Raw genomic sequence first — 25,176 nt, forward strand, 5'->3', positions numbered from 1 at the left:
CTTTTTTTCCCTCTTTACTCAAAATAAGGAACTTCCCAAATACATCCGAACATGTCGGAGCTGAAATCTGACAAATCCCAACCAAACAAGCCGTTACCGTAGCAACAAAGATGAATTGTTTGTGGGCATGTGCAAAAAATATCCGATGTCGTCACGGGGAAGAAGTATGTTGAAGCTCTGGATTTTGACTTTTTTCGGGAGCACCTGACGCTTTGGAGCTTTAATCATGTTTGATATCCGACGTTATAACAGTATAAAAATGGCAGAAAATCACAAAAAGCATAATATATTCCCTTCAATACTTTTGCTCAACATACGAATATAAACAATCACTCTGGCCTCTCATGAATCTGACCTTCTGCTTGTGCTCAGCTTGTAATTTATACTCTCTGCTCTGATTGGACAATTGTTTTCAACCCGACGTCGACAGCGATTTAGTTGCATGCTTCCTTCATTTAAAAGAAAAGCTTGTTAAAGAAACTCTGCAGAGAACTCCGTGCTTCCACTCCCATGAAAAATACGTTAGCATGCAATCGGTTTGCTAATTGGGACTAAACACAAAGTACAGCTGCGGGTTAAGGGAGTATCATTAGTTCTGCAGTATTGGTTTGCATGTGTTTCCATTTTTCTGGTCACTGGTGTTTAACATGAACTTATTCCCCCTCAGCGTTACGCAATTCAATCATTATCTCCACACGAAGAGTCTAAATGATGCCTGATTACCTGCCTGAGCTCAGTGGATCTGGTATATTTCCCTCCAACAAAAAAAAAAACCATGACTCAATTCTGTCTCAAAGTGATTTTCTGTGTCATGCGGAGGTCAAGTTTTTTTGCAGCTTTTCTGACTAATTTCAGCTTGTTTCTTTGAGAGAGTGTGTAGGTTGGTTTCATAGGACTCAGACGACAGCTGATGATGAGCAGCACACCGAGGTCACAAAGGTGTTTAACGTACATACAGTTGATTAATGTACATTCATACTGTTGGTGCGTATGCGATCGTACGTTTGGAGGAATGTACACCGACGAGCTTTCATCACACTCACGCACTAAAGACCCACATACATGAGACCACCAGGTGCATCCTGCAGAGAGGGGACACACACACACACACACACACACCCTGAACACTTAACCGAACCTCAGTCACTCCATGTGAGTCCAGCTTTCACTAATCTATCAAATAAAACATCATAATAATACAACACTAATACACCCATTAAAAGTTTAAATGAATAGAAACCTGATTCTTTATGATAGATAAATAATGCATCTGATCCAATGTTAGCTCTGTAGTCATGGTAACTGAACTGAAGAATGATGGCAGCTCTACATTTTTAGACGATATATAAAAATCTTTGTTCGTGTTCATGTTTTACCATAAAAACGGCATAAAAAGTCTTATTTCTCTCAGGGTTGCAGGTGTAATCTCTACTAAACTAATCTCTTTCTGCTGCTTGTAAAGTTTAATTATTGTGAATGCATGAAGGTAACATTTTTCTCTTCTCTTCCAAAGGTTTTGGCAGCTGAAGGTTCAGTTTAGACAGATTATTTGTGACTAAATCAACCTGAAACTCCTTCTACATACTACATCCAGCGTGTGAATATATATATATATATAAAGATAGAAATCTAACCTTCAACCAAATCGTAACTCTTGAATCTGCTGGTTTCGTGTTTTTTAAGGACGTGTTTTCATGTCGACTAAAGAGAAGCGAGGAAGGGAAACCCCCCCTCCCTCCCCGTAACGCGACTGTGTAAACAGCTTTACGGCCCTTTTACAACTCGAGTGATACTCAAGTACCGCGTGTGAGTCAGAGCGTGCAAGCGATCGTTGCCCTTTGACTGGCACTATGTTTCATCTTTGACATCGATACATATCAATCAAGCGAGGGACTGTCCCTTTCTCTTCTCCGCCTTAGGGTGAAGGACTTCATCTTTCAAACAGAGTATCAAGCGGCACCCTCCTACTCTCCTCGCCTTCGACCTTTCACCCACAGACAGCGGAGGAAAACCTGCTACGCTATCTGCTGCTGCTGAGGCCCACATTCTGCCCTGGATTAATTTCTGCAGGGGTGACATGTGCAATTAAGCATCCCACGGCTCTTAAATCACCTACTGTACGAGGAGGAGGTCATGTGATCACAGAAGGGTTTTACTCGTTTACTCATAGTAAAAGTTGTTGAGTCAATTAAGGGGCTCTAAACCTGGTTAAAAAGTGAACAATTAGGGAGTTTACACATTAATACCTTTAATCCAACAGTTGCCTTTGTGCAGAATCAGTGACATCTGTTTTAATATTAAGTCATATGTGCAATAACTGGGGTTTTTTTGGCAGCTTAGAGGAAGCTGAAACTAACACATCATTACACATTTTAAAGTTGTTTTTCCACATCCAGCAGTTATTGAGCAACATTATTATTCATTAGGAGTCGTATATCTGTCCACCTACTGAATTAAAGTCCAATATTCACTCTGTTTTTAGCTCTGTTTTTTACTCCTGAGGGAAATATCTGGAGCTCTTTATAATAGCTGCTAAATGTTCCACTATGTTCACCAGCGAGTCTACAGCTTAACTGAGCAGGTAGAGTATTATTAATTCATATGTTAATTAGAGTAGGATGAAAATGCATCATGCAGTAAGCAGCTAAAACAACAAGCATTGTCTTTTAAAAAAAATAAATGATGCTGACGTCCTGCACACTGGCTCATCAACACACTACATCTTTGCAGAAATGCATGTTTCAGCTTTTAGAAACAGACGCAGAGAGAGAGAGAGGGTGAGGAAGTGTGTATGTGTGTGTGTGCAAAAAGGATGAATTAAAAGTACTGAGGAAGGATGGAGGGCAGAGAGTGAGGGGCCCAGGAAAAGGGAACACGGAGGACAAGGGAGGAGGAGAAGAAGAGGGGGGGGGGGCTCCACATCAAAGTTGTGTCTGGTGGCGAGAGATTAGGGACCGCATTGCAAGAGGGGATTGTTCACTCCCTAAAGGCCTGTGTGTTCGTGTGTGTGTGTGTGTGTGTGTGTGTGTGTGTGTGTCAAGGGGAGGGGGTCAGCTCCTCAGGGTCTCTCACTGGGGGCCGCATTCCTTGTCTGTCATGTACTTTATGGCCCCTTCCAGCTCGGATCGGCCCCTACAGTTTATACATTGTAATGTGTAGAGACTGAAGTGTGAGAAGCTCGAACACACTTTATCGTCCGCTCGGCAGCCCGGACCCACAAACACACACTCACATCACACTTTCGATTATAAAACTACCAATAAAACTAAATCAGACTGAATTTAAGCCTTTAAATGATACAATAAGGAAGCAGATTTCAGTCTTCTGGTGCAGCACAGACACATAACTCTATTAAATCAGCATTATAATGTTCTGTAAACTAGGAATTAAAGCTTATTTATTATGTTCATATCAAAGGATGATGTCGTTCTAAGCTGTAAAACGACCGAAAGTGCTTCATTTGTTTTATGTGACACAGAAATATTGGTGAGATATAAAGAATATATAAGGAAATAATCATCATCAAGTGAGAGGGAACGTTTTGACATTATACCAATCAATCAATCAATCAATCAATCAATCAATCAATGAATCCACAGACAGACAGATAATTAATTGCCAGCCACTTTGAATCTTTGTCTTCTCTGGTTCCAGCCTCTTAAAGTGAATATTTTCTGGTTTCTATGACAACAACTGATCATATTTAGGTTGTGGATCATCGTTCGGGACATTTCTGTTTGCATTTTTGGTCTTTTGGGGGAAACTGTGATTGATTTTCTGACATTTTAAAACCAAGCAATTTATTAATTGTTGGTATTCTCTTAACCATATTTCTGTTTAAATGAACAGACCTGACTCTTCCAGTGAACTACAGATACATAGCAGTCTTATAATCGACTGTAAATCAGAACTATGCAGACGATACCGAGGCACTGAGGCTGGTTTCAGCTCTCTGTGTCGGAGGATGATGACGTCAAAACATCAGAAAGTGAGAATAATTTTTAAAAAAGGACATTTTAAGCTTGAAAACTGACTAAATGAATCATTTTCAGACATTTTTTAATAATAAATGTGAATATTTTCTACTTCCTACATGTTTTTCTTTACTCTATGATAGGTAATAGGATTATTATTGAAATACTACAGATGATAAGTGGAAAAGTCATGATTCAAGCACCATAGTTATAGGATTTTTATAGGATTATTTTAAGAGATTCAGTCGTTTACAGTCACTATAAACTTGGGCTGTATAAATAATATCACTATATCTATTTAACTGCAGTCATGACCCACGTTATATAAACTCTGCTGCATCCCTCCTTTTATAATACTTTTATAGCTGCTGCTGCCTCTCTTCTCTCTAATAAACGTCATTCATTCTAACAGGAGCTGCTTTTAACTATATTCTAAATAATCTGTAATATATTCACAGTTGTTTTATTTCATACTTCAGTTCAAACTGTAAAAGAAAACTCTCCATGTCTGCTCAGGTGCTTCAAGCTGATTCAGATGAATGAATAAAAAGATCAAATAAATCCTCTTAAACTCACTTGAAAGCAACTTGGTGTCCAACAAATGAGTTTCTTTTACGTTTAAATTGATTATGGATCTCTATGACGCAGTGTTTTTAAACTTTACACCACTCAATTAAGTCAATACATTATGAATTTGGGACATTAGTCACATTTTAAGCCTCACTCATGCTACAGTAGATAAATACTTGACTTTAGAGGAGTCGACGCTTATTTACACATCAAATGCAACCTAAGATGTAACATGTAGATTTTATTCCTCAGTTATAATCATGCAGCTTGTTTTCCTGCAGACTCGCTTCATGCAAAAAAAAACAACAAAAACACGACTGACGTGAGCCGGAGCCAAGGAATCCTTTCTGCTACAATCACAGCGTAAATAAATCGATGACAGATTGTTATTGCAGATGTTTGCAGGTGTTTATCTAACATTAGTCTGCATGAAAATACATTATAATATTTGATGGAAACTGCAGAATATTCGTGATTGAAATGGTTTGTTTTGTCAGGTAATCACTCGATATTATCGCAATATTATTATAATTATATTATAACGAGTGATTTATGTATTAGTTTAATCTCAGAGTGTTTGAGCCGTGAGATTCCCGTGCGAGACATGAATGAGTCAAGAGTCTAACGTGACAAAATCCTGACAACATGCTGCACGGATCAGACGCTTTTAAACTTAAATTCATGTTTTATTTTAAGGAATCAGCTCATGCATTTAACAGTAAATGCAGTTTGTTGTGCGAGGAAGGACGTAAATTGATTTTTTAAAACTTTTAACCATCTTTATTTGTATATAATTTGGCTTTTTGGATTGCATTACCACACATATTCTTTTTATTTATCTACTTATCTGCACATGTAACCTGCTACATACGACATAATTACAGTTGCTACACTCACATCTGCATCAGTACCTGGTGTTGAAGTGCAGCTCTACACAGATTGCAGGAGGACTCGAGGACGTTTTGATCCCAGAGTGGCTCTCGGCAGTTTTTGTGCCGCCACTTTCTGAAGGGGGGGGGGGGGGGGGGGGGGGGGGGACTGCTGCTGCTTGCACTCGATCAGTAAATGTCATACAGTGTGACTCATTTACTCCAATTAGAGTCTGACACTCTTGTCAATGATGTGACAGATATGATCCCTGCAGGATTTCGTAATGTGATTTGTGTGATTTCTACGGAACTACAACTGCACATCAGGTCAATGTATTCATGCATCACATTTCTAAACACTGCAGGTAATATCTCATCGCGTGCTGGAAATGTGTAAAAAAAAAAAAAAAAAAAAAAAGTACCAGCAAGGAAAATCAAAGCATGTGCATATTTTGATCTGCTTTATTGTGTCCAGATTAAGTTATTCAGCAACTAGTTTGATCAATAATGTAAAGTTTTAACCCTTTCATGCATAAATTATGATAACCTAAGTTAGGATTTATCTCGCAATTGTTTCCCCATTTCTCTTTAGACATGAAAAAAACATATTTGTACTTCTTTCACCAAATGATGAATATTGTAAATTAACTGATCTACAACCAAAAACTGCAGGCTGAATTGTAACTATGCATCAAAATCCTTTCATATATAAGAAAAACAGCTTTTGAATAGCTGCTGTCCAGTTTAATGACCACTATGCGTGAAAGGGTTGTGTTTATTTGCTGCTATTCTCTGTTTTATTGCATTTTAAACTGAATATTTTAAGGGTTTTGGACAGTTTGAACAAGTCATTTTGGATGATAGTAAACTGCACTGACTATCTTTCACTCACTACCTTCTATCATTTTATACATTTGACATTTAAAATCAGTTAAAATCTATTTAAAAATCAATATAATGATCCACAATGAGTTGCAGGCTTAGTCCAAACCTTTGACTCCGCCCCCTGCACAGTAACAGGCTAACTATCCTCTCTGATATCATGCTAACCTCAAACCAGACAAAACCAGCTTTCTAGAATATTCCATCGTATTAAAATCATCTAAAAACCTGCAGCTGAGTCACTTTACATGTTACAAATGATGCTTTTATGAAATATAAACCGCCACTGATCACATTTCACCAAAACATCCACTGAAATTCTCTTTTTCCCCCCCAAAAAAAATCACATTTCACCAACAAAATCCACTGAAATTCTCTTTTTTCCCCCAAAAAAAATGCAAAAAGTGAAATAAGGAGTTGGCTGCAACCTGCAAATCCAAACTTCAACATATTTAAATCTTATCTGCTGCACAAATCTATCGCTGTCACTTTAAAATATATAAGTTTTAAATACACTTTAAAAGTATATTTTTGGTTACCTTTTGTCTCGTGGGGAGGTTAGGTTGTTCCCCTGCTGGCGGGTTAAAATGATTCAACCACCTGAATGATGTCAAAGCTCCTGCTGCCGTGGCTCCTCCCACTCACTCACGCGCTCACTGACTGCATGCACGTCTCTCTGCTCTCAAACATGAATGAAAAGACTTTTATCCACTGCAGGTATATTTGTTTTTCACTGTCAGACGACGACAACGAGCTACTCGAGCAGCAGCAACAGCAACAGCTAATCAACTAATCAATCACCAAATGGCCCAAGAGCAATAATCCTAGAAGGAAGTTAATACCGGTATAATAAAAAAAACCACGTTCAAACACCTGGGCGCGTTCAAAACCAGGAAACCAACAAAAAAAAGTAGAAAACTCATTCAGTTTAACATCAAACCTCAGTTTACCAAACAGAAACACCACAACCAGCCTGTAAAATCACTGTTAAATCACTTTCCTGCACCACAAACACGATTTAAAGCTGTTAAAACATGATTTAAAAAAAAGGTGCCATTGCGCACGTTGGATCCGTCTAAACACGCATTGGAGCATTTTAGAGAAGTTGCAGGAATCCTAGATGCGTTAAAACATGAGATAAAAGTTCTATAAAGTACGTAAATGACATTAAAGTTGTTAAAACTATATAATGTGATTGATCTACTGCACGCGATAAGAAACAAAATCACTATAAAGTCGCGATTCTGCGCAACTTACGCGTTAAATTCATCCACGATTGTGCCATTATAAGATTAATACGGTAATTATTTTAAGACAATCAACTTTTTACAGACACTAAAATACATTTAAAGACACTTTTATACAGTGGTGAAGATGTGGATTAAAAGCTGCCTCATCATCACCAAGTTCAACATCTGTATGCAGCTCGGTTTACGCTGCTGCACATGGACAAAAAAAAAGACTACCGACCTGCAAATGTTCACAAGTGCACGATGAAATGAAGGAGACAGAGAGAGAGAGAGAGAGAGAGAGAGGGAAGGGGGGGAGAAAAAGAAAGAAAGATAGCACAAACTGCCCCAAACTCTTGCGTAAAGTGACTGTAATGCTTTTAAACTCGGTTGTTTGGCGACTGTGTGCAATAAATCCTGCACCTCCCCCCGTAAAGTTTACCCCCCCCCCAAAAAAGAGAAGAAGAAGACTTACATAACCATCCACGCTTCTTGCACTCCTCCACGGCTGGGAAAAAAATAAAGAGGGTGATGGATAAGAAGAAGAGGTGTTGTTGCTTTGTTTTCTTTTCTGCAGGAGTCACAGATTGGAGGAGAAGAAGGGGAGAAAAAAAGTGCGTTAAAATTAAAAAAAAAAAAAAAAAAAAAGTGTTGCGAAAAAACTAGAAGTTGGAGTGGAGCTCAAAGCCCTTCAGCAGGAGTCAGTCTAGTGCTCAAGCAAGGAGGAGTTCAGTCTGTTTAAGCATGCTGCTGCAGATCTCTCTCTCTCTCTCTCTCTCTCTCTCTCTCTCTCTCTCTCTCTCTCTCTCTCTCTCTCTCTCTCTCTCTCTGTGTGCACACTGACTGAACTTCACGGTGGCTCAGCCCATGAATACATGAATAAAAGGAGATAAAGAGCAGATTGGTCGCTTAACACAGATCGAGGCTTTCCCAGGTGAGAATGTCAACTCCCATTTTCTGTCCCCTGAGGTTAAATAACAAAATTAAACAATAAAACAGCAACACCCCCCCCATTTCAACACACTCATCTCTCTCTCTCTCAGTCTCAGTCAACCTCTCTCTACCTAGTTTCAGTGGAAAAACAGATTACAGTTTTTCTCTTTATCTGCACTTCCCTTTTACAAAAAAGACTATACAAATTTCTAATGTGGACAAACATTTATATTTTATAATGGCACCTTTAAAAACATTTTATTTATATTTTATTTTATTTTATATTTTATATTTTATATTTTATATTTTATATTTTATATTTTATATTTTATTTTATTTCATTCTTTTTATTTTATTTACTGTATTTTTTGTTTTATTTTATTTTATTTTATTTATATTTTATATTTTATATTATTTTTTATTATTTTATATTATTTTATATTATTTTATATTATTTTTATTTCATTCATTTTATTTTATTTTATTTTATTATTACTGTTCCTTTAATTTCTAATGTGGACAAAAATACTGTGTTTTTTTTTTTAAAGAAATTATTCTAATAACGTTGTTTGTTGTTTGTTTATGGCACCTTTAAAAACATTTGTTACAAAGTGCTTCACAGACTTTAAAAAGACAATAAAATAAAGACAAAGCAATAAGCAACAAGGTTTCAACAAAGTTTGAAATAATATATACAATAAATAAATAAATAATTGCAGCTTATAACTCGAGAGTCTGTGCAAATGTGTTAAGAAGAGACTTGTAGCTACTTTACTGGAGTATTTCCCATTTTGTGCTACTTTATACTTCCTCTCCATTTCAGAGAGAAATATTGTACTTTCTATTCCACTAAATATTTGTTTTGCAGCTTAAGTGACTTTTCAGATGAAGATTTCACATAAAAATCTGAATCAGAATCATTTTTATTGGTCAAATATGTTTCGACATACAAAGATAATGACTGTAGTTTAGTGTAATTACACAGAATAACAAGAAATATACACAATAAATGATTATATAGAGGTGCAATTGTTTCTGTAAACTGTAAACAGGATACAAAGGGTGTGAAAAAGTGATGTAACTGTTGATTAGATTATACACTGCATTGTTTTTTTTTACATTTTAACATTTTACATTGTGAGACTCTCCTTGTTGCTTACTGTACATTAAATTACACTGCATTATTAAAAATTAAACCAGTGGTTCTCAAACTTGCCTTACATGGTGTCAAATATATATATATATATATATAAATGACTGTTTGAGGCCTAAAGAGGAAACATTTCACTTCTTCTTTTCTAACCCTCTCAATCATCTGACGACCCCTCAGATTAATCTTGTGACCCTTAAAAACGGTCCAAACTGTCATTATTATTTTTATGTTTATATTATTATCATTATCATCATCATTATTAGTAGAAGTAGTAGTAGTGTTTTTATACTATTATTATTATTCATTTTATTTTATTTTATTTACTGTATTTTTTGTTTTATTTTATTTTCATTTATTTTATATTTTATATTTTATATTTTATATTTTATATTTTATATTTTATATTTTATATTTTATATTTTATATTTTATATTTTATATTTTATTTTATATTATTTTATATTATTTTATATTATTTTATTTTATGTTATTTTATTTCATTCTTTTTATTTTATTTTATTTACTGTATTTTTTGTTTTATTTTATTTTATTTACTGTATTTTTTGTTTTATTTTATTTTATATTTTATATTTTATATTTTATATTTTATATTTTATATTTTATATTTTATATTTTATATTATGTTATTTTATTTCATTTATTTTATTTTATTTACTGTATTTTTTGTTTTATTTTATTTTATTTATATTTTATTTTATATTATTTTATATGATTTTATATTATTTTATATTATTTTATGTTATTTTTATTTCATTCATTTTATTTTATTTTATTTTATTATTACTGTTCCTTTAATTTCTTTCACACGTTACGTACTTCAGACGGTCATGTGAGACGCATGCGCAGTGAAGAACCAGGAATTGGACTCCACAGCTACATTCTTAAAGCAACTCTGACGATTTTTTAAAATCATTTTTTTACTATTTTCTAAGGAAACTTTGAAGATTAAAAAGATGCAGCTTCACTTCACTAAAGATGTTTTACCGGACTCTGTCAGCACCGACTTCCAGAATATGAACAAACTCAACGAGCAGGTAAAAATCTGCAGGTTTACCCCGAAACACTGCATCATTTATTCAGAGAGAGAGAAAGAGACTCAGAAAGCGTCTCAGCTGCTTTCTGAGATTTAAATATGACTCATGAAGCTTTTATCTGATTATATGTGAGTGTGTGAAGCTTTATGTTTAATTAAAATGATGCAATAGACAATTTTCTGAGCTGTCAGTGAACACAACACAGCTGAGTGTGAATCATGTGACTGAAAACATCAATTACTACAGATAATAAAATATAATACAAGTAAAAGTACTGCAGTATTATGAGCGATGTAGTATGCAGTATTACAGTAAAAGTACTGCAGTATTATGAGTGATGTAGTATGCAGTATTACAGTAAAAGTACTGCAGTATTATGAGCGATGTAGTATGCAGTATTACAGTAAAAGTACTGCAGTATTATGAGCGATGTAGTATGCAGTATTACAGTAAAAGTACTGCAGCATTATGAGCGATGTAGTATGCAGTATTACAGTAAAAGTACTGCAGTATTATGAGCGATGTAGTATGCAGTATTACAGTAAAAGTACTGCAGTATTATGAGCGATGTAGTATGCAGTATTACAGTAAAAGTACTGCAGTATTATGAGCGATGTAGTATGCAGTATTACAGTAAAGTACTGCAGCATTATGAGCGATGTAGTATGCAGTATTACATTAAAGTACTGCAGCATTATGAGCGATGTAGTATGCAGTATTACAGTAAAAGTACTGCAGTATTATGAGCGATGTAGTATGCAGTATTACAGTAAAGTACTGCAGTATTATGAGCGATGTAGTATGCAGTATTACAGTAAAGTACTGCAGTATTATGAGCGATGTAGTATGCAGTATTACAGTAAAAGTACTGCAGTATTATGAGTGATGTAGTATGCAGTATTACAGTAAAAGTACTGCAGTATTATGAGTGATGTAGTATGCAGTATTACAGTAAAAGTACTGCAGTATTATGAGTGATGTAGTCTGCAGTATTACAGTCAAAGTAGTGGTTTGGTCCTCTGACTGATATATTATTATTATGACATCATTAGATTATTAATACTAATACTAAGAACCAGGAATTGGACTCCACACTTAAGTGAAGTACTTGAGTAAATGTACTTAGTTACTTTCCACCGCTGCCATTCATATTATAAACAGTGAGTGTAGAGTTTGATTTAAAGGAGGCGTTCACAGTCAGCAGCCCAAATGAACGTTGAAACATGTTCTTCTTCTGTTGTTTTAAGACACACTTGCTCTGACCTTCTTCACGTTAATGCTGACAAATGGGAACAGATGTCTTTTTGACCTTTTTTCCCTTTTCAGTACGTATTCACTCCGCCGACGCACCTGTCAATAACACTAGCCAGGTGTGCTTTTGGATGGTCCTTTAAATGTGTCTCAGCGGCTTTTCTCATGTTTTAAATGAAGTTTCTACTAAATTATGATATTAGAAATGAGTCATTGTAATAAACCACCACACTGTACAGGACAAAGACACCATGAGTTGTTGATAAAACTTTAAATAGAAGTTGAAATTACTTCGATATGAAATGATGATGGAAGTTAAAACACAGCTGAACATTTCTTTACAGACATGAAGTAGGTTTTTATACTTTTCCCTCCCGTTTGTTTTGCAGCAATTTCTTCGCCTGATTGAAATTCTGTTCCAGTTCCTGCTGGAGCCTAAAGAGGTTAGCATGCACACACACACACACACACATGCACACACACACACACACACACACACACACATACACACGCACACACAATTTTGATGTTAATGGGACTTTGGACTCAGTGATTAGCCTTGATAACTGAACCGAGGTAAAATATTGCCTGTACCATTGTGTGCATGTGCAAATTAATTCATGTCGGGGGGGTTTTGTGTGTGTGTGTGTCTGTGTGTGTGTGTGTGTGTGTGTGTGTCTGTGTGTAGTCGGAGAGGTTCATGCAGCAGCTCAATGAGTTCGCCGGAGAAAACGGGATGAGCGCCGGTCCTCTGAGGAACCTGATGAAGAGCGTCCTCCTGGTGCCGCAGGGTGGGAGACACACACACACACACACACACACACACACACACACACACACACACACACACACACACACACACACACACACACACACACACACACACACACACACACACACACACACACACACTAATGCGAACATAATAAATCCAGTTGTTTCCAGATGGTAGATTTGGTTAATGAAGTGGGAATTTTGTTGGTAATGTCCCGTCAGCTGCAGATTTCCTTCATTATCCACAATAAATGTTAAAGGATAAGACTGAAGACTCTCTGTGTGTTATCATTTGGATCCAAACCAACAATGAATAGATCTGCTAACAAGCATCCAAAGTCTGATATATCTTATTCCTCTGTGCTGTTGTTGTCCAGAAACTATTAAAAACATGTCAATGAGCCACACTGCTGCACTGGGTGACATTTAATGTTAATAAGGTGCTGATAGGCCAGAGCCAAGCTAGCTGTTTCCCTCTGATTCCAGTCTTTATGCTAAGCTAAGCTAATCCACTGCAGTGTGTAGCTTCATATTTAACGTACAGACTTTAAGGCGGAATCTCAACAAGAAAGCCAATAAGCAAAAGTCTGTTTTCCTGCTTTTGTTGGTGTAGAAATGTGTCTCTCTGTGTCTCCTCTCATTAAAAGATAGTTGAACTTTGAACAAATGCAAACTGGGAACATTAGAAAGCTCTGTCACTGTGTCTCAAATCACATACTTCTTGCATAATGGGCACATTTCAACAGATTAGTGTCTCAAATCAATCTATCTATCACATTATCATTACATTCTGCTAAATGAACCCAATAAACCTACTGATGGCTAGAAGTGTCCATAGTTACACACTCAACTTTTTGACCTGTTTTGAATGCACCATCCACTTATGCAGTCAAAATATTAAGTGTAAGAACAGGAAGAAGAGATTTGAGACGCCCTGAAGGAGAAACATTAAAGTCTCATGATGTTTGCAGCTGTTGGAACGTTTTCTGCCATCAGACATCAGACTTCAGTGTAGCTGGTTGAACCTTTTAAACTCACCTTTCTCTCTTATGAAGACACACACATGCATGCTCTAGTTTTTTTTTAACTTTCCCACAACCCCTCAACCTCACACTCATGACAGTTTCCGTGCCGTTATCTCCTCAGGAGCCCTGAAGAAAAACCTGACAGCCGAGCAGATCAAAGCCGACCTGGAGACGTTAGGTACACATCTGTATCTTTTACTTCTCTGAGTCAATCATTAACAGGGTTTGCGTTAAAAACAGGGGTTAAGTATGGCTGCAGGATACTGTCATGTTGATAAGTCTTATCGTGGTATTTTCCCTCATTATTGTGGAAATTGTTATACAATAAACTGAGACCTGTTTTATTGACCCCTGCAGGACTAAACGAGGACAAGGCGGCTCACTTCTCACAGCAGGTAAAACTCCTTCAATGTGTGATTGATGTTTTATTTTATATTTTAGGTAGAGTAAGTTTGAAGCTTTTATGTTACTTGTTCAGCAACATTTAACCCTCCTGTTGTCCTCGAGTCAAGGAAGGGAGGGAGGAGGAAGGAAGGAAAGGAGGGAGGAAGGAAGGGAGAAAGGAAAGGAGGAAAGAAGGAAGGAAGGAAGGGAAAGGAAAGGAGGAAAGAAGGAAGGAGGGAGGGAAGGAGAAAGGAAGGGAGGAAGGAAGGAAAGAAGGAGGGAGGGAGGGAGGAAGGACAGGAGGAAGGAAAGAAGGAAGGAGGGAGGGAAGGAGAAAGGGAAGGTAGGGGGGAGGAAAGAACGAGGGAGGGAAGGAGAAAGGAAAACAGGAAGGTAGGAAAGAAGGAAGGGAGGAAGATAGGGGGGAGGAATGAAGGAGGGAGGGAGGGAAGGGAGGAAGATAGGGGGGAGGAATGAAGGAGGGAGGGAGGGAAGGAGAAAGGAAGGAAGGAAAGAAGGAAGGGAGGAAGGAAGGTAGGAGGGAGGAAGGAAGGGAGGAAAGGAAAGGAGGAAGGAAGGTAGGAGGGAGGGAGGGAGGAAGAAGGAAGGAAAGGAGGAAGGAAGGGAGAAAGGAGGAAGGAAGGTAGGAGGAAGGAAGGAAGCGAGGAAAGGAGGAAGGAAGGTAGGAGGGAGGGAGGGAGGAAAGGAAAAGAGGAAGGGAGGAAAGAAGGAAGGGAGGAAGGTAAGGGGGAGGAAAGAAGGGGGGAGGGAGGGAGAGGAAGGAAAGAAAGCGAGAAGGAAGGAGGGAGGGAGGAAAGACAGACAGGGAAACAACAAGGATGTCAAATGCATTTCTACACAACTTTTGATGAAAATAAAGTTATTAATGTTCATAAATTTGCCTCCAGTGGACAAGTTCAACTTTATCTTTTACATTCAGTTAAAACAGATGATAAAGAACATAAATGGCTCATAATAACATAAACTTACAGTTGCCCTCCGACCTTTAAATCCAATGTTTTTTTAATCATTTATTAAGCTCAGGAATCATTATTTGTGACATTATGTTGTGTTTCTCAGTGGGGGGAGAACTCCGCAGTGTTGTCCAGACTCGCTGTCAGACAGACGCTGATGGTCAACCAGCTGGTGGACATGGAGTGGAAGTTTGGAGGTAAGATGAACTAAAATAACAAAACTAGTCCAGAGTACAGAGTCTGTCTTAAATCAACAGTCAGGAGCTGAAATTAACATTAAAGCTGTTTTTTTTCTTGCTGTAATAATTCCTCCTGTTCATACCGACCATTAGAAGATCCTCCTTCTGTGCAAAAATGTATTTAACCCTCCTGTTGTCCTCGAGTCAAGGAAGGAAGGAAAGGATGGAGGAAGGAAAGGAGGGAAGGAAGAAAGGGAGGGAGGAAGGAGGGAAGAAAGGGAGGGAGGAAGAAAGAAGGAACGGAGGAAAGAAAGGAGGGAGGAAGGAAGGAAGGGCGGAAGGAAGGAAGAAGGAATGAAAGGAGGGAGGGAGGAAAGAAGGAAGGAAAGGAGGGAGGAAGGAAGGGAGGAAGGAGGGAAGGAAGGAAGAAAGGGAGGGAGGAAGAAAGAAGGAAGGGAGGAAAGAAAGAAAGGAGGGAGGAAGGAAGGAAGGGTGGAAGGAAGGAAGAAGGAATGAAAGGAGGGAGGGAGGGAGGGAGGAAAGAAGGAAGGAAGGAAAGAGGGAGGAAGGAAGAAGGAAGGAAAGGAGGGAGGAAGGAAAGGAGGGAGGAAGGAAGAAAAAGAGGAAAGAAAGAAAGAAGGAGGGGAGGAAGGAGAGGAAGGAAGTGCGGAAGGAAAGGAAGGAGGGAAGGAAAGAAGGAGGGAAGAAAGGGGAGGGAGGAAGTACAGATGGAAGGAAGGGAAGGAAGAAGGAATGAAAGGAGGGAGGAAAAGAAGGAGGGAGGGAGGAAAGAAGGAAGGAGGGAGGGAGGGAGGGAGGAAGAAGGAAGGAAAGGAGGGAGGAAGGAAGAAAAAGAGGAAGGAAGGAAAGAAGGACAGAGGAAAGAAAGAGAGAAGGAAGGAGGGAGGAAAGAAGGAGGGGAGGAAGGAAAGGAAGGAGGGAAGGAAAGAAGGAGGGGAGAAAGGGGGAGGGAGGAAGTACAGACGGAAGGAAGGAAGGGAAGAAAGAAGGAAGAAGGAATGAAAGGAGGGAGGAAAGGAAGGAGGGGGGAGGAAGGAAGAAGGAAGGAAAGGAGGGGGGAAGGAAGAAAAAGAGGAAGGAAGGAAAGAAGGACAGAGGAAAGAAAGAGAGAAGGAAGGAGGGAGGAAAGAAGGAGGGGAGGAAGGAAAGGAAGGAGGGAAGGAAAGAAGGAGGGGAGAAAGGGGAGGGAGGAAGTACAGATGGAAGGAAGGAAGGGAAGAAAGAAGGAAGAAGGAATGAAAGGAGGGAGGAAAGGAAGGAGGGGGGAGGGAGGAAAGAAGGAAGGAGGGAGGGAGGGAGGAAGTACAGACGGAAGGAAGGAAGGGAAGGAAGAAGGAACAGTCAAAACAGACGGGGTCAATTTGACCCGGGAGGACGACAGGAAGGTTAAAAGTTGATCTGAAGCTAATATGAAGCTTCAGTCGTCCAAATGAGTCAAATCTTCATCTTCTATGTTTCAACGTTACAGTGTTTTTAGTACCAAAGTCTTTTTGTTACTATGGTTACGCCACAGCTCAACAGGGAAACACTAAGAGGGAATCTGATGCTAAAAAAGACTGTAAATGTGTCAGATATCACTTGATATGACTAACTCAGACTGATGAAGCTCAATAGAAGCTGTTCATCTACTTTATAATGAATTTGTGGATTTTGTCCTCCATCACTTTACATTGAAAACACATTTGAAGGATTTTAATAGTCAGTATGAACAGGAGGAATGATTACAGAGAGGAAAACTTCTTTTACTGTTCATATGGACACCTGACTGCTGGTTTAAGAGGAAATAACATTTTCAGTGAAAGGACAAAAGGGTAGATTCTGTAAAATATGTTCAACTTTTATAAATCACTTTAACCAGACCAGAAGCTGAAATATTAATAGTTATTTTTAAAAAGGTACTTTATTTGTCACAGACCATTAATAACCACTTTTACTACTACTTACCCATTTACTCTTTATACAGACCCTCTATAGATATATATCACATTGTTTACAGACGTCCGCTCCTTTTTTATTAATTAACTTTTTACTTTTCATTTAATTTAATGTAGTATCATTATTTACCTTTTTTATTCAGCTGTTTTCTTTTCCTCTATTGTTACAACTTCAAAATCTGTCTATATATTATATGCTGTTTGTTATTAAACTATAACTTTAAATGTAGTTTTCCAAGTTAGTTAAAAACACAATAAAAACAGTGTTAAAAAAAGAAAAGGAAACCACATCATATTTAGCTTTTAATGAACTTCTAAGTTAATTATAAGTCCAGTCATGATTAATATTGATGTATTTTACATTAAAATCCTCCCTAATGTAACTTCAGGAGGAAATAAGAAGACAGCTTGTGAACATAGTTGCAGGACTTCATGTTAAAGATGCTCCGCTTCAGTTTTCTCTCCTCCTCAGATGTACATATTTATGAAGTCTAACACAGTCATTAGCATCATTTATTGCTCCTCTACGGCTTTATCTGAGCCTCAGTCTCATTTAAACACCTCAGATGTGCACAGCAGGCTTCACTGTTTAAATCATTCAGCCTAATGACTCCAAACACTCACAGGTAATAGAAATGTTAATACACAAGGCAGGGACAGTCATTAGCATCACCTTTGAAAGCTTTTGTGGAGCTGATGTTCAGTTTATGAGGGGGGGGGGGCTACATGCTGCAGTCTGCTGTGCTTTAACTGAACTGTGCCGTTTATTGACATGCAAACACACTGTGTCTCTGCATGTTGTCTGTGCGTCTCAGGCCGGTTGCTTCCCAAACTGTCTGCCGTGGGGATGTTGTGATAATCAGAAATCATTATAACAATATAAGGGTCAATGACGTATAAGGATTTACAACAACTCAATTTTAGAATAATAAAAACAAGCATATCTAATGCAGTAGTTCAAACATTCAGAATGTTGTGTTCCTGAAGATTCATATTATAAATGTGAAATTAAGTGATTTTAGTGGGTTTATCAAGATTAATTGGCACTGGCCTTAAAAAAAGTCATGTGGTGCGACCATGATTCATCTTGAAATATCTTATATAAATAAAAGATCATCATTTACAAAAAAAAAATTTAAAAAATGAAAATACTTTGTTTCCAAACACTTTATATTACTGAAAACTTGTAAAAAAAAAAGATGTGAAGCGTGTTAAGTAAATTAATTTATTTCAAGATGAATCATGGTCGCACGCATGCACCGGAAATTTTCAAGATGGTGCTGCCCAGATCCAAAACTATTGGTTTCCAAGCAGCAGTCCACAAACCAATGGGTGACGTCACGGATGTTACGTCCATTTTATATACAGTCTATGGTTTCAAGTAATAAGTTCAAGTGGGTGTGTTACTGCTTTGATGTAATTTAACACTGGTTCAAATGACTTCTTGAATTATTTTCTTAATAAATATTTAATGAGTAATATAGCTGTTTAAATTGTATTTGGCATTGAATAAAAAAAATAGGCGTTTACGGAGTGATGAAATATGTTATAGAGGCTGTTTTGCAGGGTGATGATTACAGGCGTGCCTCAGGAGTTTGGCTTGTGCCCTTTGGTGTAGCTTTGGCAAAAATAGGATTGAAAGCCGCTGGTCCAGACTAGTCTGAGAGCCAGTGTTGGTTCTGCATGCTTCAAAGGTCTTATTCAAAAGGATCATCTCCTTAATCTGAGTGTTTATAAAGAGCCTGGCAGGGTTCAGATCTTAAATATGAAATATCTCTAAATAGTTTTTTTTATTTATTTTGGGTAAAAGTTGTTGCATGCAAAATATAATTAAAGACATTTGTGAGAAACAATCATTAGTGATGCACATGTGATGATCATTCATGCTTTATTTCAGTCAACTGGAACATTTTAAGTTCACAGACTATGATACACTGTGTCTCAGATCACATACTTCTGTTAGCACACTGTGTACTTACCTGGGTAGCGGGCAAATTTCAACAGGTTAGTGTCTCAAATCAAACATGGCCGCCGTTGCACACTTACCAGTAATGACGATGAGCTAGTTAGCGAGCTAGTGTTAGCGTTAGTGTTATTGTTTGCGGTACCAAATCATTACATTCTGCTAAATTACCCCTACTGATGGTTTATATGTGACAACAGTATAGTGGTGTATTTCTTGTTCATATTTTACATGCATGGAGTCTCAAACATATTCCCGATGGCGTTAGTGTGGTGGTCATGACGGACATGTTCAGACTTGTTCAGTATTAAACTGTATCACACATCTTTTGTCAGTTATTTTAGAGCTGAGTTTAACAGCACCTCGCAATCAGAGAACACAATCCTGACATATCACGCTATTATAAACAAAGTCACTTATCACAATCATTTATTGTCCCTTATCACAATATTACCTAACCCTTATATATCCTGGACATGACCCAGCTGTAGTTCCAGGTAAGAAAAGCTAAACCAAACAAAAGCTGTGCAGATAAAACAACTGAGTCAAACAAGAAAAACAATGAAAGTCTTCTTATCAAAGTGAGTTTTTAGAGCTGAATTCATCCATTTTTTTCAGAGTTTTTAGAAGATAGCTGTTCTCTTAAACATCCAGCAGATGTCCGATATTCACTGTGGCTATGTTTGCTCTTTACTAACCACCCGAGGGAAATATCTAGAGCTCTTTAAGCTGCTAAATGCTCCTCTATGTTCACCAGCTAGTCTACAGCTAACTGAGCAGGTAGTGTACAGGGGTTTTATCAGAGCTAATAATTTATCAATGAGCTAAAAGAGGCTAAAAATGTCAGTAAAGTTGAAGAGTTGATGATGATTCTCTGTGGTTTTATCACTAAGAGCAGCTCATTTCTCATACGTTCTGATTAAAGCAGCTTAAGAGGTTATTTAGCTGCTCTGATCAGTATTGTGTCTGATCTGTCAGTGTGTAATGTGTTTGTGCGTCATAGTGATGAATCTACAGAGAATTATCAGAGACTCTGCAGCTTTACGGAGCTTTATAAAGAATTTCAGCTCATTATTTAGCTGTCCGATTGAAACTTTACTGTTTCGGTTCACTCTCAGCTCTCTCATAGCGTCGATTTCAGAGTAAAAAAGCTGTAAAAATCCCAAACGGCAAAGACGACAACCTGTGGATCACTGAACTGGAAAAGTAGGCAATGATGATGATTCACACGTCTGGTGTTAAATATGTGGATGACTAAGAGCTTAAAGCAATGATAGATACATTTATTGATATATTTATAATAATGGAGTATAAAGTGTAATGTGTTGGTCGTGTCTCGTAGTGATGAATCTACAGAGAATTATCAGAGACTCTGCAGCTTTACAGAGCTTTATAGTGAGTTTCAGCTCATTGTTTAGCTGTCTGTCTGCAACTTTAATGTTTTGGTTCACTCTCAGCGCTCTAATAGCGTCAATTTCAGAGTAAAAACTGTAAAAATCCACTGTGCTCTACCTGCTCAGCACCAAACAGCAAACACACACAGTTAGCTGGTGAACATAGTGGAGCATTTAGCAGCTAAAGAGCTCCAGATATTTCCCTCAGGAAGCTGGTAGAGAGTAAAAAACAGAGCTAAAAGAGAGTGAATATTGGACTAAGTAAGTGCTGGATGTGGTAATAAGTTCAACGTATCAACTTAACTTTTTTCTGCTGGCAACGGGCCAAAAAATCAGTTAATGCCAGTTTAAATATTGATGCGGATATGATTCAATCTAACGAGCGATTATTATTACCTAATGTTCATGAAGTTGCACCACATGTAACAAACGTTATTTGTCTTTAACTGTAATTGCAATGTTTAATAGACATTGTAACCTCGCTTTAGGTGAGGAACAATTAGTGATAGCTTTAATTTGTCCTTGGTTGTGTTTTCATAATGGTCAGTTTGCATGTAGGAAAGTATTTTAATTGTGTTTTCTGCCCCCCCCTCCTCTCCCCCCTTACAGTGACTGTTGGCACCAGTGAAATTCAGAAAGTGGGCAACATCTTTCTGCAGGTATGACGGCTGTGTAAACCCTGCACACACACACACACACACACGCGCACACACACACACACACACACACACACACACACGCACACACACACACACACACGCGCACAGACTTACACACCTCTTTGTTCATGTTTCAGTTTGTTGATCACAAACTTTGTCCTCTTGCAGTTGAAGCTTGTTGTCAGAAAGGGGAATTCCACCGAAAACGTCTACATGGGTGAGTGAGTCTCTGCCAATACAGACAAAAAAAAAACCAAGGCTGACCACATTTTGATAATCTTTCGTATTTGGCAAGAACGTTCAAGTGGCTGCAGAAATCTGTCTAACCTGATCTGAGGGTTGTACCTGAAGTTGTTTACATATTTGAAACCGTTTCAAGAATATTAAACAGGTCAAGAAACAGATCTGATATGTAAATATGTGATGTTTGATTATTTAACTCAAATCCTTTCTGCTGCTGTGTTGTTTAACCCAAGCAGGAAGATATTAAAATCAACAGCAACCAACAGTTTATAATACCAGTCAGTGGAGGGAGGGGAAATCCAGTTTGACCCACCGAGATTTGATATTTTAATTTACTCTCATCATTTTCTGATGTTGAGTTTCTTCATGTGAGAGATGCACAAACACACAGTGGGTAGAAAACAAACCAGAGTAACTGAGAACTTATGAGCAGATCTTAAAGAAGACAAAGTACAAAGTGCAAATTAACAGGTAGAAAATGTTCATATCTCCAGAGGGAAATGAGCTCAGAATTTAAAATATATATAATTAGCATCTAGTCCACACACACACATTTATATACATAACTGTAGTTCTGTGCGTCAAACTACATATGAGCATATTAGATTCTTCCTTAAAGACTTTATAGTGAGTGCATTTCCTTTATAGTACTAAAGTACATACCAGTAACTATTTCAAAGGAAAAACAGGGGAAACAATCCTATTTTTAAAAGTCTAATTTATTAGGAAATGTTGCAAATTAACAACAACGTATGAACCCCAAACTAATGAGGCGAACGTACAAACACTTGTTCCCATTTGTCAAACAATTTGTGCAAAATTCTGTAAAACGTTTTAAAGAATTAATTGTTAAATTCCTGCAAATTGCGCAATTTTTTTTTTCAAGAAATAGGTGTAAAATAAAGGATCTGTAAAATAGCATCACCAGTGTTTTTAAAGGGTTAGATGTTAATGGATGGATGTGTTATACTCATAGACTGTATATAAAATGGACGTAACATCCGTGACGTCACCCATTGATTTATGGACTGCTGCTTGGAAGCGAATAGTATCGGATCTGAGTAGCGCCATCTTGAAAATTTCAGGTGCATGCTGGGTAAAAAAACAAACACGGATTCTACTTATATGGGCATCAGGAGGAGCATGAGGCGCTCTCCTGAACCTGTGAACCAATCAACCTGTCAATCAGCCACGCCCTAATGCATACCCTGCTTTAACGTCAAATATAAAATCAGGGAGGCCAAAATGTCCCAAATGAACATCATACTGCATTGAAGAAGGCTTTAAACTAGCGATTGAGACCATAAACACATTTTGAAAACGTTTACTGAGGTTAGAAATCAAGTGAGAAGTTGGTGAATTCTCCATTGACCTGTATAGAGACGGAAGTCCTTTTGACACCAAAATGGTCGCCCCCTGGTGGCCTTTTGATAGAATGCAGCTTTAAGTTACTTCCGCGTTGGCATCATTTCAGAGGACCCGAACTCCCCACCTGGTTATACTGTGTTATTTTCAGCGATTAGAGTGATTATCAGGTGAGACTGTAGTTCTTCACAGGTGATGCAAATGGACACACTTTTATATCCGTGTAGTTTAAGAAATAACTGAGTGGTCAAAACCTAAAGGAGACACCAGCAGTTTAACATCAGAATGAAATCAGGTTTAATGAATGAATAATTATATTTGTATGGCACCTTTCATACAAAGAGTGCAGCTCAAAGTGCTTTTACAACTAAAGAAATAAGTAAATTCACACGAAAAGGGCATTAAAAGAACATAAAAGCATATAACAAACGTTAATGTAGCAGGAAATGGAAAATAAAAACTTGTTTATGCCAAACAGTGAAAGTGACATGTTAATTTATTTGTTGCAGTGTAACAGATTCATACCCAGTTGTTATGTTTACCTGCCGTTTCCTGTTTTCTTCTTTCATTGCTTCCAGAGTTGACGCTCCCTCAGTTTTACAACTTCCTGCACGAGATGGAGAGAGCCAAGGCCAGCATGGAGTGTTTCAGCTGAGTGTGTGTGTGTGTGTGTGTGTGTGTGTGTGTGTGTGTGTGTGTGTGTGTGTGTGTGTGTGTGTGTGTGTGTGTGTGTGTGTGCGTGTGTGTGTGTGTATAGGCTACTTCCAGGGACAAATTTCAGACTTTCAGACCAGTTAACTGGGGAAGGTTTGTCCAAATTGTGGACTAAAGTTGTGTCCCAAATTGGGAAAAAAGGTGATTTTTGGTTGAGTGGTGCAGGTTAGAGTTAGGGTAAGTCTCCAGGAAAGGAATGTAAGTCTGTGTAATGTCCCCAAAAGTGACCTAGGACTGTGTGTGTGTGTGTGTGTGTGTGTGTGTGTCATAGGCTACTTTCAGGGGCAAATTTGAGACTGAAGACCAGTTAATTGGGGAAGGCTAATTGAATTTCGGTCTATGTAATGTTCCCAAAAGTGACCTAGAACAGCGTGTGTGTGTGTGTGTGTGTGTGTGTGTGTGTGTTCATGACAGGCTGTAGCTGCAGGGCAGTGTTTGGTATGTCTTACGTCATTGTGTGTGTGTGTGTGTGTGTGTGTGTGTGTGTGTGTGTGTGTGTGTGGGTGGGGGCCATTGAAGTGACTGAAACTAATCATAGAAACACATTTTGTTATTTACTGCTGGACGTTTATACTCAAATCTACAAATAAACTTAAATTTAAAAAAGTTGTCTGACTCATTTTGTGGTCCTATTTCTTCTTCTGTGGTTATCAGAGTTGTTGTTTGTTTTGAGAAGCAGACGTGAACAAAACCTTAAATCATCATTACATTCTTTCCTCTTCTTCACTCCAAAACAAATACTGTAAAATGAAGAGAGAGTTAACCAAACCTCGCCCAAAAACTGTTTAAGCCTCCTATTGTCCTCAAGTCAAGGAAGGAAGGAAGGAAGGAAGGAAAGATAGAAGGAAGGAAGGAAAGAAGGAAGGAAGGAAGGAATGATGGAAGGAAGGAAAGATGGAAGGATGGAAGGAAAGATGGAAGGAAGGAAGAAAAGGACAGAAGGAAAGAAGAAAAGGAGGGAGGAAGGAAGGGAGGAAAGGAAAGGAGGAAGGATGGAAGGAAGGGAGGAAGGAGGGAAGGAAGGAAGGAAGAAAAGGACGGAGGAAGGGAGGAAAGAAGGAAGGGAGGAAGAATGGAAGGATGGACAGAAGGAAGGAAGAAAAGGAGGGAGGAAGGAAGGGAGGAAAGGAAAGAAAGAAGGGAGGAAGGAAGGAGGGAAGGATGGACAGAAGGAAGGAAGAAAAGGAGGGAAGGAGGAACGAAGGGAGGAAAGGAAAGAAGGAAGGGACGAAGGATGGAAGGAAGGGAGGACGAAGGAAGGGAGGAAGGATGGAAGGAAGGACAGACGGAAGGGAGGAAAGGAGGAAAGAAGGAAGGGACGAAGGATGGAAGGAAGGGAGGACGAAGGAAGGGAGGAAGGATGGAAGGAAGGGAGGAAGGAAGGACAGACGGAAGGGAGGAAAGGAGGAAAGAAGGAACAGTCAAAACAGACGGAATCAATCTTACCCGGGAGGACGACAGGAAGGTTAATCAAGTTCAGTCGTGTTGTTTTGCTGCCGTGAATAATAATAATAATATGAAGAATTGAACAGTACAGCATGTTGACCTTTTTTTTTTACCTGAGCATACAATGTTCAGTAAAAAAAAAAGCAGCAATAAAAGATGACAAGAACACAAAATGAGAGCTGTTAA

The 25,176-nt window shown here is 38.1% G+C and overlaps 2 protein-coding genes across 3 annotated transcripts in view; one reads left to right on the forward strand and one right to left on the reverse strand.

Annotated features, from left to right (window-relative positions):
* The window catches only part of dnmt3bb.1 (DNA (cytosine-5-)-methyltransferase 3 beta, duplicate b.1), a 58,900-nt gene extending 50,833 nt beyond the window's left edge, over window positions 1-8,067 (reverse strand). Inside the window, exon 1 of the mRNA XM_062427486.1 lies at window positions 8,000-8,067. Coding sequence (XP_062283470.1) covers window positions 8,000-8,007 — 8 coding nt within the window. The 5' untranslated portion in view covers window positions 8,008-8,067. The remainder of the gene's footprint in view (window positions 1-7,999) is intronic.
* A 2,431-nt stretch (window positions 8,068-10,498) lies between these two features.
* On the forward strand, window positions 10,499-24,140 carry commd7 (COMM domain containing 7). Of its 2 annotated transcripts, none has more exons than XM_062427371.1 (10): window positions 10,499-10,664; window positions 12,305-12,358; window positions 12,604-12,706; window positions 13,836-13,892; window positions 14,072-14,109; window positions 15,179-15,269; window positions 21,173-21,222; window positions 21,391-21,439; window positions 23,409-23,533; window positions 23,588-24,140. In XM_062427371.1, exons 1-9 carry the CDS (start codon window positions 10,584-10,586, stop codon window positions 23,483-23,485), a joined length of 600 nt encoding a protein of 199 aa, XP_062283355.1. In that variant the 5' UTR covers window positions 10,499-10,583; the 3' UTR covers window positions 23,486-23,533; window positions 23,588-24,140. The 2 variants fall into 2 exon arrangements, with proteins under 2 accessions (XP_062283355.1, XP_062283356.1); XM_062427372.1 differs by having other exon boundaries at window positions 23,409-23,487; window positions 23,777-24,140.
* The last annotated feature ends 1,036 nt before the right edge of the window (window positions 24,141-25,176 follow it).

The sequence above is a fragment of the Scomber scombrus genome, chromosome 10 (assembly GCF_963691925.1).
Source record: "Scomber scombrus chromosome 10, fScoSco1.1, whole genome shotgun sequence".
NCBI lineage: Eukaryota > Metazoa > Chordata > Actinopteri > Scombriformes > Scombridae > Scomber > Scomber scombrus.